Source organism: Somniosus microcephalus, chromosome 7 (genome assembly GCF_052327205.1).
Source record: "Somniosus microcephalus isolate GS21.2 chromosome 7, FLI_Smic_1.0, whole genome shotgun sequence".
Taxonomy (NCBI): domain Eukaryota; kingdom Metazoa; phylum Chordata; class Chondrichthyes; order Squaliformes; family Somniosidae; genus Somniosus; species Somniosus microcephalus.
Genome location: NC_140993.1, coordinates 177,375,058 through 177,389,057, shown reverse-complemented (window position 1 = coordinate 177,389,057; position 14,000 = coordinate 177,375,058). Strand labels below are relative to the sequence as shown.

The 14,000-nt window shown below is 48.9% G+C and overlaps 1 protein-coding gene across 1 annotated transcript in view; it reads left to right on the top strand.

Annotated features, from left to right (window-relative positions):
• LOC147115028 (lethal(3)malignant brain tumor-like protein 4) overlaps positions 1-14,000 on the top strand; it is a 591,174-nt gene that overhangs the window by 269,456 nt on the left and 307,718 nt on the right. Inside the window, exon 15 of the mRNA XM_085993271.1 lies at positions 6,913-7,023. Within this exon, the coding sequence (XP_085849397.1) occupies positions 6,913-7,023 (111 nt within the window). The remainder of the gene's footprint in view (positions 1-6,912; positions 7,024-14,000) is intronic.

Sequence of the window (14,000 nt, the reverse complement as noted above, 5' to 3'; positions counted from 1 at the left end):
TGTACTCTCTATTATGTCTGTGTATAATTGAGACACGGACTGCAGGAGTTGGTTTAACAAGTCTTTACTGAATGGAGACAACCTGGAAACTGAAACTACAGAAGCCTGCTAGGGCCTTTTATACAGGGGTGGTCACTGCCGGTACTGCAGTCTGAGACCAGTTATTCCCTTAAAGGTACATACACAACAATTCCTCCCCTTTTAGATAAACAGTACATAACATTCATTTAACAACTAAATAATAACTAATTACAATTACAATTACGGTTGCTAGATACATTGGTTGAAGTTAAGCAATTATAAGTTCAGTCTTTGAGGAAGCTTCCTGATTCTGTCTGGATAACGCCTCTTTGGGATATCAGGTTCTTCTGGCAAGGTTGAGTCGGGATCAATGTCGTTGTTTGGTTCGTCTGCTTCCAATATCACCGATTCTGCGGTAGATGCAAATGGTACTTCGGTTTCATCGCCAGGTGTATCAGATCGTGGTGTGGAGTTGATGTTTTCCAGTGACTCTAGAATCTGGTCAGCATGGCGTCTTACAATGCTCTCTCCAACGTCCACGGTATACATTAGAGGTCCTTGCCGTGTACAGATCGTTCCTGGCTGCCATTTCTCTGTGCGGTAGTCCCGGGCCAAAACTGGTTGACCTATCTTAAAACTCCTGGTCGGCTTTTCATTCATATTCTGAAACTGCCTGTTCTCCACATCTCTTCTGACGTTTGGCTTAACCAAATCCAACCGGCATCGTAGTCGTCGATTGAAGAACATCATGGCTGGAGTTTGGTTGGTAACCGCATGTGTCGCATTCTGGTAGGCAAACAAGAAGTTATCCACCTTGTGTTGTAGGGGTATGTCTTCATTACACATTGCCTTGATAGCCTTCTTGACTGTTTGAACAAACCTCTCGGCCAATCCATTAGTGGCTGGATGATATGGGGCGGATGTGTAATGCTTAACACCATTGTTCTTTAAGAACCTTCGGAACTCTTCAGACACAAACTGTGGTCCATTGTCAGAGCAAATCTGTTCAGGCAGCCCATTCCTGGCGAATATGGTTCGTAAGACTGTGATAGTTTTTTCTGTGGTGGTTGAGGACATTTTTATTACCTCTGGCCACTTTGAATGTGCATCCACCGCAATTAAAATCATCGAGTCCATAAAGGGACCAGCAAAATCAATGTGCACCCTTTGCCATGGAGATGAGGGCCACTCCCATGGATGTAGAGGGGCTTGTGGTGGGGTGTTTTGGACCTTCTGGCATCCAGTACAGCTCTTGGTCGTCTCTTCAATTTCTCTATCGATTCCCGGCCACCACACAAACGCTCTGGCTAAGTTCTTCATTTTTACCCCTCCCAGATGACCCTCATGAAGCTCATTGAGCACTCTATCCTTCAATTTGCGTGGAATTACTACTCTGGATCCACACATCAAGGTTCCTCTGCACACTGACAGCTGTTCTCTTCTCGGCGAGAATGCTGGCAGCAGTGGTTCGCCATGTGCTGGCCATCCCTTCACCATTAAATCATAGACCCAGGAGAGTGTCGGGTCATTTCGTGTTTCCTTTTCTATGTTTGCATTCGTCACAGGGGGACATTCGACTATAGTCGAGTGGAATAACTCCACTGGATCCACTGCCAGTTCCTCTTCCACCGTCGGCAACGGTAGGCGCGACAATCCATCAGCATTCCCATGCTGTTTAGTTCCTTTGTACTCGATGTCATATTGGTGTGCCCCTAGGAACAGGGACCACCTCTGTAGCCGTTGTGCCGTCATTATCGGTACGCCCTTCTGAGGGTTGAAAATGGAGACGAGAGGTTGATGATCAGTTAGTAGAGTAAATTTCTGACCGTGCAGGTAGTGATTGAACTTCTTCACCCCCCACACCAGGCTGAGGGCCTCTCTGTCAATCTGGGCGTAGTTACGCTCGGCTGAAGCTAACGAACGTGACGCAAAAGCAATCAGCCTCTCTGAACCATCAAGGAATTTATGTGACAGTACCGCCCCAATGCCGTAGGGAGACGCATCACACGCCAGTCTTATTGGTAGTGATGGGTTGTAGTGAGCCAATACTTCTCTTGAAGTGATTAGGTCCTTACTCTTTGAAAGGCCCGCTTACATTCATCGCTCCATTTCCATGCTACTCCCGTTCGTAGTAGGGCGTTCAGTGGATGCAGAATTGTGGACAAATTCGGCAAAAACTTATGGTAGTAATTCACCAATCCGAGGAATGACCTCAGTTGCGACACATTTTCAGGCGCTGGAGCCTTAACTACCGCTTCAATTTTGTCAGGGGACTTATGCAACCCCTCTTCATCAATCACGTGGCCACAATACGATATCTGTTTCTTAAAAAACTCGCACTTGGCGCGATTGGCTCATAGCCCATGTTCACGTAGTCTAGTGAGCACCTGCTCTAGGTTGGCAAGGTGTTCACTGTCATCTTCACCTGTCACTAGGATGTCGTCCAAGTAACACTGAGTCCCCGGAATCCCTTGCAGGACTTGTTCCATCGCTCTTTGCCATATCGCCGGAGCTGATGCTACTCCGAATACCAGTCGATTATACTGGTAAAGACCTTTGTGAGTGTTTATCGTGAGATACTTCCTAGAGGATTCTTCAACCTCCATCTGCAAATATGCTTGTGCTAGGTCAATTTTTGTAAAACGCTTCCCTCCAGATAGTGAGGCGAAGATATCTTCTATCCTTGGAAGAGGCTATTGTACTGTGTGAAGGACTGGGTTCACCGTCACCTTGAAGTCCCCACAGATGCGAACCTTCCTTGGCTCCTCAGACTTATTGTTTAACGTTTTCTTCATGACAGGAACGATGGGGGTCGCCGACTCGCTCCAATCTACCTTAGATAACACGCCTGCATTCTCCAGATTCTCCAGCTCTGCCTCGACGGCTGGGCGAATTGCATATGGTACCGGTCTTGCTTTGAAAAACTTGGGAATTGCATTCTCCTCTATTTTTATCGAGGCTGTTACGCCTTTAAGAGTGCCCAGTTCTTGTTGAAATACCACTTTGGCGTCAGCTAAGATTGTTAACAATTGTCCAGGAGTGACGTCGTCATCCTTTTTACCAGCCACCGTCAGTGCCTGAATGGAGTGCCAGTCTAAACTTATCTTTCTGATCCATTCACGTCCCAATAACGGTGGTCCACCATCTTGCAGAATGTAGAGATACAATTTCCGTATTTTTTTGCCGTTGTATTCGACAGGCACCCTTATTTTTCCTCTGGGGTATACTTTTTTGCCCCGTATACATCCTCAAGACAATGGATGTCTCTCTCAAGGGTATGTGTGAGAATAGCCGCTCGTAGTCTCATCGATTCATGACGGTTAGAGCTGATCCTGTATCCAATTCCATTTTGACTTGGGACCCTGCTATCGTGAGGGTGACCCAAATGGTTCGGTGATCCTCTTTTGCGATTACGTTGTGAAGTTTGAGACAGCTTAGTCTCTTGTTCCCGGATTCACTATCGCTCATCTGGTCTTCGGAACTACTGTCTGTCATCTTTTGTACTTTCCTGTACGGTTCCTTAGTAGCCTTTTTGTTGTCGTTGATCTTCTACCCAGACCTGCAAACTCGGTCTTCTACCCAGACCTGCAAACTCGTGCAATGTGTCCCATCTTTCCGCATTGCCTGCATATTTTGTCCTTGGACCAGCAGTCTTTCTGGTCATGGTTTGTTCTGCCGCAGCAATAACATTTTGCAAATCCCCGTGTCATTTCGTGGGTGCCGTATTCCTGTGGCTTTTGTTGTATTTCCTCAGCTCCCCTTGCTGCTGCTTCGTACGATACTGCCACGCTGAAAGCCTTATCTAGCGTCAGCTCTTTCTCTGAGAGTAACCTCTTCTGGGTTCCTTCACTCAGGAGTCCACAGACAAATTTGTCCCGTAAGGTACCTGCCAGTCCTGCTCCGAACTGGCAGTGCTTTGATAGCTTGCGTAGTTCCGTAAGGTAATCAGCATTGCTCTCATTTTTATGCTGATTTCTCCTGTGGAATTTAAATCTTTCTGCTATCAGCAGCAGTGTAGGATTTAGGTGTTCCTGTAGGATAGCAACAATTTCGTTAAAACTCTTCGCCTTCGGTTTGGCTGGAGTAATCAGGTCCCGCAATAGGCCGTACGTTCTTGCGCCCATTAAATTTAGCAATACCGATGCCTTTTTCTCATCGGCTATTTCGTTTGCCTCGCAATATACCTCGACTCTTTCCACATACGTGGTCCAGTCTTCTATTGCATTATCGAAGGCAGTGATATCGCCAGTCTTTGGCATCTTGAATATCTAAGATGGCGCCTCCCACGCTTTGCCTTCGTCCCCGATGGATCAAAATGGCGCCTCCCGCGCTTTTCCTTCTTCCCCGCCGAGTTAAGATGGCACCTCCCGCGCTTGCCGCTGCTGCCAACGCTGTTGCTGGCGATTATATTTATTTTACTATCCTGTAATGGCGACGCCCTATGGTCTTCGCGCCTCCCCGATCGCTGCTGCCAACACCGCTCTCCGCGGTATTTTTATTTTTCTATCGCGCTTCACTATTTTCTCCGTTAATTGAAGAACCGTTCCCGTCGTGGAGCGGACCCTCTGGGACACTTCCCTCCCTCTTCTTAGGTCCGAACGCTGCCCGGCTTCGAAGCACCGGCCGCGCCCTGTGTGCTCCACCCTCTCTCTCTTTGCTTCCCGACTCGCTGCCCGGCCCCGTTGCAGAGCCACCTGATCGAGCTCTAGCCTGCCGCAGCCCAGGAAGGATCAGTGCACTACCTGCCACCAGCCTGATTAGCTGGGAAACCACAGACTGGAGAACAAAGCCTGGCTCTCGACAGCCTCTCCTGCACTTTTCAATTCGATGATTTGGAGGGTGGTTGCCCACGGTCGACGCCCGTTTCTCGAGTTTCTTTGGATTATTATTTATTTTATTTTTTTCTTCTGGCTTCGACCTTCAATAACGTCGTCTGAGGTGCTGCCGAGTTGCAGATAAGTTCGTTTCTTACTCGTCGCCAGTATTATGTCCATGTATAATTGAGACACGGACTGCAGGAGTTGATTATAACAAGTCTTTACTGAATGGAGACAACCTGGAAACTGAAACTACAGAAGCCTGCTAGGGCCTTTTATACAGGGGTGGTCACTGCCGGTACTGCAGTCTGAGACCAGTTATTCCCTTAAAGGTACATACACAACACTCTATACCTCTATTTATGAAGCCCAGAATCTCATAAGCCTTTTTAACTGCTTTCTCAACCTGCCCTGCCACTTTCAACAATTTGTGCACACATACCCCCAGATCTCTCTGTTCGTGCACCCCCTTTAGGATTGTACCATTTAGTTTATATGCCCTCTCCTCATTCTTTCTACCAAATGGTATCAAATCGCACTTTTCTGCGTTAAATTTCATCTGCCACGTGTCCGCCCATTTCACCAGCCTGTTTATGTCTTCCTGAAGTTTATCACTCTCCTCCTCACTGTTCACTAGACAGTACTTCCAAGTTTTGTGTCATCTGCAAATTTTGAAATTGCGCCCTGTACATCCAACTCATTAATATATACAGGTATCAGGAAAAGCAGTGGTGCTAGAACCGACCCCTAGGGAACACCACTCCATATACCTTCCTCCAGTCCGAAAAACAACCTTGCACCACTACTGTCTGTTTCCTGTCACTTGGCCAATTCTGTTTCCATTCTGCCACTGTCCCTTTTATTCCATGGGCTTCAACTTTGCTGGCGAACCTATTATGTGGCACTTTGTCGAACGCCTTTTGAAAATCCATGTCCAATACGTCAACCGCATTACCCTCATCAACCCTCTCTATTACCTCATCAAAAAACTCGATCAAGTTGGATAAACACGATTTGCCTTTAACAAATCCGTGCTGGCTTTCCTTAATTAATCCACACCTATCCAATTGACTGTTAATTTTGTCCCTGATTACTGTTTCTAAAAGCTTCCCCACTACCGAGGTTAAACTGACTAGCCTGTAGTTGCTGGGTTTATCTTTACACCCTTTTTTGAACAATGGTATAACGTTTGCAATTCTCCAGTCCTCTGGCACCACCCCTGTATCTATGGAGGATTGGAATATTATGGCCAGGACCTCTGCGATTTCCGCCCTCAATTCCCTCAGCATCCTAGGATGCATCCCATCCGCTCCTGGTGACTTATCTTCTTTAAGTACAGCCAGCCTTTCTAATACCTCTATCAATTTTTAATCTATCAAGTGTCTCCACTACCTCCTCCTTCACTATGTCTATGGCAGCATCCTCTTCCTTGGTAAAGACAGATGCAAAGTACTCATTTAGTACCTCAGCCACACCCTCTGCCTCCATGCGTAGGTCTCCTTGTTGGTCCCTAATTGGCCCCACCCCTCCTCTTACTACCCTTTTACTATTTATATGCCTATAGAAGACTTTTGGATTACCTTTTATGTTGGCTGCCATTCTATTCTCATACCCTCTCTTTGCCCCTCTTAATTTCTTTTTCACTTCTCCTCTGACCTTTCCATATATAGCCTGATTCTCAACTGTATTTGCAACCTGACATCTATCATACTTGTTCTTTTTCTGCTTCATCATATTGGCTATCTGTTTCATTATCCAGGGAGCCCTGACTTTAGTTGCCCTGCCTTTCCACCTAGTGGGAATGTACCTCGACTGGACCCGAACTATTTCCTCTTTAAAGGCAGCCCATCTTTCCACTACGGTTTTGCCTGCCAATCTTTGATTCCAGTTTACCTGGGCCAGATCTGTTCTCATCCCACTGAGTGGGCTACAATTAGTGAGCGTGTTTTGCTAAAAGTACCTAAAAAATGTTCACAACATTTTCTAGTGGCAGGCAGAACATTCTGGCCACTAAGTTTGGTCAATATGTTCCTGAGGGTAAGTTGTCATTTCTCTTGAATTTTACATTCCACAGAGGCCACCGCATGGGTTCCAGGTGAATATGAAACTTGAAGCTGTGGACAAACGTAACCCAATGTTGATTCGTGTTGCCACAACTGTAGAGATTGACGATCAAAGGATAAAGGTACTGTTTTTGTTGCAGCTTCTAACATACTGTATTTGAACATTCACAAACTTTTGCTGTATTTCTAAGGTCATTCATTCTTTTGACACAGCTAGCCTTCGCTGGAGTTTTCAGGCTCATCCCATTCTCTAAGCAATGTAATCCTTACAAAAATTCATTTTTGTTGATGGCATTTAGCTCAGTCAGAAGCCTTGGTTATTAACTTCATTGCTGGTTTGCTAACTATTCTCAAAACTAGGTTGAAATTTAGTAATATAAGTGAGATAAAATGTTTCAGTCAATTCAGTTTGGAATCTCTTCTCCCTCCTCCTTTTTCCAAAGTTGAACTCCATCACAGCTAGTAGATGAGCAAAATAAACCTCCATAGAGCAGCATAAACTCCACAGAATAGACAAACTGGAGCACCAAGGAACTCAAATGCAGAGATTAACAGTGCACCACGGTCACAGCCAAATAGAGAAGCTGAGCAGCCGGGGCTATGTAGATAAACATAGAAACATAGAAGATAGGAGCAGGAGCAGGCCATTCGGCCCCTGGAGCCTGCTCCGCCATTCAATGCAATCATGGCTGATCATCCAAATTCAGTACCCGGTCCCTGCTTTCTCCCCATACTCCTTGATCCCTTTAGCCTTAAGAAATATATCCAACTCCTTCTTGAATATATTTAATGTATTGGCCTCTACTGCCTTCTGTGGTAGAGAATTCCACAGGTTCACCACTCTCTGGGTGAAGAAATTCCTCCTCATTTCTGTCCTAAATGGCCTACCCCTTATCCTTAGACTGTGACCCCTGGTTCTGGACTCCCCGACCATTGGGAACATCATTCCTGCATCTAGTCTATCCAGTCCTGTCAGAATTTATAAGTTTCGATGAGACCCCCTCTCATTCCTCTAAACTCCAGCGAGTGCAAGCCCAATCGACCCAATCTCTCCTCATACGTCATTCCTGCCATCCCAGGTATCAGCCTGGTGAATCTTCGCTGAACTCCTTCCATGGCAAGAACATCCTTCCTCAGATAAGGCGACCAAAACTGCACACAATACTCAAGATGTGGTCCCACTAAGGCCCTGTACACTGCAGCAAGACATCCTTGCTCCTGTACTCAAACCCTCCCGCTACGAAGGCCAACATACCATTTGCCTTCTTAACCACCTGCTGCACCTGCATGCTTACCTTCAGCGACTGGTGCACAAGGACACCCAGGTCTCATTGCACTTCCCCTTCTCCCAATCTATTGCCATTCAGATAATCTGCCTTCCTGTTTTTGCCACCAAAGTGGATAACCTCGCATTTATCCACGTTATATTGCATCTGCCATGCTTTTGCTCAATCACCCAACCTGTCCAAATCATCCTGGAGTTTCTCGACATCCTCCTCACAGCACACACGCCCACCCAGCTTTGTGTCATCTGCAAATCTGGAGATATTACATCTAGTTCCCTCGTCTAGGTCATTAATATATATTGTGAATAGCTGGGGCCCAAGGACCGATCCCTGCGGTACCCCACTAGTCACTGCTTGCCACTCAGAAAAAGACCCGTTTATTCCAACTCTTTGCTTTCTGCCTGCCAACCAGTTCTCTATCCAAGTCAATACCTTGCCCCCAATCCCATGTGCCTTAACTTTACACGCTAATCTCTTATGCAGGACCTTATCAAAAGCAAAATAAACTGAATTTCTTAAAAAAATACTTCAGCACAACACACAGGAGTAAGCATTTATGCATCAGAATACTTGTTCCTAGATAACACAACTCCTCTGATTTCATTCTTTTTCAACCCCGATAAGTCTCTATTTTTCCCAGTTTTTCTCAATCTCCTTTAGTCAAATTGCAACTGTACTTGTGAGCAGATATCACTCTTTAAAGCAACAGGGAACAGATATATAGGAGTAACCTGGGGACAATTCTTCCACTGATCTTTCTTCCATAAAATGGTGTGAATGGATTGTGAAGTGAGAGATGGAACTTGTATGGGACCCCTCCATGTTCCAGTCTATTGGTGTTCCTCGAAACTGTTCCACTGTGCTGATCTTTAATTCTAAGCCTCCTTAATTTTCACTTTATTACTTCACCGCCTTAGTGTTTCTTTCAATCCTTCATGTCACAAAAAACACAGAGGCCTAGAAATTCGGTATAGCCGCATTTGGGGCGCTAGTCCTGGCGATGCGCAAAGTTTAGCGCCAGGCGCAATTTAGCGCCACCTAGCGCGATATTGGGTTGCAGTGCCCCTAAAGGTGATTGCGGTGCTAAATCAGGCGCTGCACGCTACTCTTAAGGCGCTAACCCGGCGGCACAACCCAATTTCACGGCGGCGGGGCGCAGCGAGGGTGCTGTCAATAATCACTTTCCCTGAGACGCACTGGCGCTGGCCAGCTCAATTGGCATCACCAGACACACTCACTGCCTTGTAGGCCTTCAAAGCAGTGGGAGCCTACCTGTGGCGCACCAGCCTAGCAAGACATGGAAAGGGTGAGGCAGAGGGCGGAACGCCTCACTGATGGGTCATTGGATGCTTTGGTTGGCGCAGTGGAATCAAGGCCAAGGAAGATGGTCGGAATGTGATTTATGTTTTGGACAGTCTCCCGGGTGTGAGAGGCAGTTATGTGTCAGTGTATTAGTTTTGCTTTCTGTTGCCATAGCTTTTTCATGTTTGAAGGAACCACATTTTGTGTAATGAAACACTTTCTTCATTTACAATGGCCATGCCTTCTATTTACATGCATCTTGCCCTTCACAGGCTTGGGGGTATCAGACCGGTTCCATTCCTGTTCTTGGAGTGGCAGCAAGCATTCCATAAGAGGGGCCCAGAAGCTACTTCTGATCAGCCTCTGATGCGCAGCCTGAGAAGAGCCGCTCGCGTAGAAGTTCAGGCCAGCAGGCATCTTCTCAGCCACCGACAGAGATGTCCTGCACCTTATCTGAGGCTGCAGATCTGGCTGAAGCAGCTGGCACAGCTCAGTCACCACCTCCTTTCTAAATCGCAGCCTTCTGACACACTGCTCCTCCGGCATGTTCATGTAGGAAAACTGCTGTCGGAAATCCCTGCCAGCGTAAGGTCTGCTGTGGCGACGTCTGTTGGCCCTCCTCCGTCTGGCCATGCCCGCCCCCCTCTCCCAGTTGTCGTGGTGCATAAAGGTACCAAAGATGTAGGTAAAAAGCGGGATGAGGTCCTAAAAGCGGAATATAGGGAGTTAGGAGGTAAATTAAAAAACAGGACCTCAAAGGTAGTAATCTCAGGATTGCTACCAGTGCCACGTGCTAGTCAGAGTAGAAATAGAAGGATACTTCAGATGAATACGTGGCTAGAGGAATGGTGCCAGGGGGAGGGATTCAAGTTCCTGGGACATTGGAACCGGTTCTGGGGGAGGTGGGACCAGTTCAAACCGGACGGTCTGCACCTGGGCAGGGCTGGAACCGATGTCCTAGGGTGTTTGTTTGCTAGTGCTGTGGGGGAGGGTTTAAACTAAAATGGAAGGGGGTTGGGAACCTGAACAGGGAGACAGAGGAAAGGGAAACAAGGATAAAAGCAAAAGATAGGAAGGAGAAAAACAAAAGTGGCAGTCAGAGAAATCAACAGTTTAAATTAAACATGGCCACAGTAAATAATAATTCTAATAGGTCTAAGAGCGTTAAAAAAACAAGCCTGAAGGCTTTGGCCTAGAAATTCAGTTGTTTGCGCCAGCGGTTAGCGCCTTAAGAGACCAAGAATTGGGGCGTTGCCTAATGTTGAGGCGGGCACAATGAAGATAGCGACAACTCCCATATTGACTATACATTTAACGCCTGCGCTAAGTGTTTGCGCGTGCCCACGAGCGCAAACACTTAATGACGTCATTTCATCGTGCAACGCCTTTTAGGGGCGCCTGAGCGGATATTGGGTGGCGCCCGGAGCCTTAACGCCTAGCGCTATTAGTGACAGTTCGAGGGAGCGTTAGCAGGCCCTTCTCGGAGTCGGGGGGCGCTATTTAAAGGGGACAGCTCTAGTATAGAAGCTTCAGCCACTTGGCCTGTTCATTGCGATCGTTGGTGGAGAGAGTTGGGGAGCTACTGTGGAGCAGAGTTTTTGGATTTTAGCATTAGAGCACTTGGGACCCTCAAACCTGTCCGGAGCAGTTGGAGCACTAGACCTAACAGCCTTTTGAACAACTGGCATCGGAATGGGAGATGCTTTGGAGGGCGACGGGCTCCTGGCCAAACACTATGAAGGGGCAGAAAGATGGCGGGAGAGAGGGCCGGGATTGGCCAGAAGGAGGAGGGGCAATGGAGGTTGCCCAATCCGAGGGTATGCTGCGAGGGTCTTTAGGGGTCATACCTTGACATGTCAGAGGAGCAGTGTGTGCGAAGGCTCCGAGTTGGGATGGACGTTGCTACTGAGCTGTGCCACCTGCTTACTGAGGATCTGCAGCCGCGTCAACGGTGCATGACCTCTCTGTCGGTGGCCGCTAAACTGACTGTTGGCCTCAATTTTTATGGCAACGGATCCTTTTAGTGAGCCATTGGGGACATCGCGAATATCTCTCAGGCTGCAGTCCACTGCTGCATCCGGCAAGTTACAGCTGCCCTTTATAGGAGAAGGCATCAATTCATCACCTTCCCTCTGACCCTGGAGAAGCAGGCGGAGGAGGAGCAGGAGGAGGAGGATGGAAGGGCTCCTGAAAGTGGAAGGGCCATCCGTCACTGGCTCATGAGGAGTCGTCTCGAGGCCCCTCTGGCGGAATGATGAGTGTCTTAACTGCTGCGCACTTTGGATGTTTGAAAGCATCTGAAGGCCAGCATCACTGTAATTATTCACTTACACCTTAGCACATTTAAACTCCTCTTTATTGTCACAAAAGTCTTTCACGTCAACAGAAACCATAACAAACAAAATAACACTAAACTCTTCGGCAAAGCCGCCAAACTGAACAAACTTTTTCCAACAATTCCAACAGGTGAGGGTCTCCTTGAGTTTGGCCAAAGAAACGTCTCAGGACCTCCCTCTACTGCTGGCCCCTTGATGGAGAACGACTTCTCTTTCGCGCTCGGCCCCTTCCCTCCCTGCTGTTCCTACGTAATTGAACCCCAGTGGCGGGGTGAAGGCTGGGGGACGCCTGCTGACTGTCTGGAAGCGCAGAAGCCCCTGAGGGATGGCCTGGCCGACCTCTGGGCTTGGAGGGTGTGGACGCAGGATGCTTGATCTGAGCATGGCTGGAAGCAGTGTGCACTGCAGGCGGTGGCAGCTGCACTGCAGACGTGCCAGCGCTGGCATGTGGAATGGTCACCTGCCGAGAGAGGACACCTGCACCATTACCGGATGACACACTGGCTCTCTGAGGGGACCGGCTCGGCTCATCCGCCACAATCGCATGCTCCACTGATTCCTGGCCTTGTATGGGACTGGAAGGGCCCAGGGTGATCCTAGCTGATGCAGATAGGGTGGCTGCAGTGAGAGTTCGCGTTGCCTCAATCTGGGTGTGGACGAGGCCGGCAAGTGACTGCGTGGCAGCAGTGAGGACCTGTGAGCCAGGTGCCAGTGCTTCGGAGAAGCCCTGGACAGTTCTTTCCATTGCTTCGGACAAGGCCGGTGCTGACCACTCCACTGCCTCGGACAAGCCCTGGACAGACCTTTCCAGGGATTGTCCGAAGCCCTGAACAGTCCTTTCCATAGCGGCCTCGAAGCTCTGGACAGTCCTCTCCATTGTTGGTGCAAAGCCCTCGACAGACCTCTCCATTGTTGCCCCGAAGCCCTCGACAGACCTCTCCGTTGTTGCCCCGAAGCCCTGGAGAGTCCTGTCCATTGTTGCTCCGAAGCCCTGGAGAGTCCTGTCCATTGTTGCCCCGAAGCCCTGGAGAGTCCTCTCCATTGTTGCCCCGAAGTCCAACACACTCTTTGCCAGTGAATCTATTGACTGAGGCATCCTCCCCACTGCAGCCATCAGCTCAGTGTGCCTGAGCCGGGCCTGGGTGCTCATTTCAGCCAGGCGACGCACCTCCTCTGCACTCTGTGCAGCAGTCATCACTACCTGCCTTGCCCTCCGGGGAGACGGTGGCCGAACTTGCCTACCCCCCTTGCGTTGCTGCATGCCGCTTGGTCCGGCAACTGCCTGATCATCAGAGCCTCCCCCCCCCTCCCCTCCAGGGAACTACTATCCCCAGTCTGTACATGTGTATGCGCCTCTGAGATTGGAACGGATGGTCCGGCTTCCTCCTGATCCTCACCTCCGGAGGCACTGGCACTGGCAGCTTCAGGGCGTGGAGCCCCAGTTGGTGATGCATCATCTGAAAGCAGGGAGGTGGAAGAGTGGCTTTAGCAAAAGGACAGGTTGGCGGAAAGGCATGGCAGATTGCGGCACACTGAGGAAGCATGCTGGCAGGGGGACCAAGTGGAAGGAGACAGTTGCAAAAGGTGAGAGCCTTACCCTCGCTGTCGAGAATGGGGTCGGCAGCTGCAGTGGTTACAGGACCAGACAGACGTCCTCCAAGAATCTGTTGCACTCTCTCCTCGAGATCAGTGAGAGTGACCACTTGTGGAGGTCCGCCACCGGTTCGACGCTGCTCCCTCCGCATCGTCGCCAGCTTGGACTGCAGGGGAAAGAAGGGGAAGTTCTGTAACATAATGCCTTGAGAGATCATCTGATGCCCCCCATGGTGCAAGAGCCCTTATGTGATGCCTTGAGAGATCATCTCATGCCCCCCATGGTGCAAGGGCCCTTACATGTGGCCTTGAGAGATCATCTCATGCCCCCCATGGTGCAAGGGCCCTTACATGTGGCCTTGAGTGAAATGTCCATGTGTGTGCCCAGAAAGGGCCATGGGTGCTTGCTGACAGATGGCCATTGGGGCATCATGGCAACAGGGTCCTCGAAGTTAGGTGCAGATGGAGGGAATCAGAAGTTTGCCTAACCAACACTCACCCTAACGACCCGAGTGAGGTCGTTGAATTTCTTCCTGCACTGAACAGGGGTCCTGGTCGCCAAGCTGTTGGAGTTGACCCTCT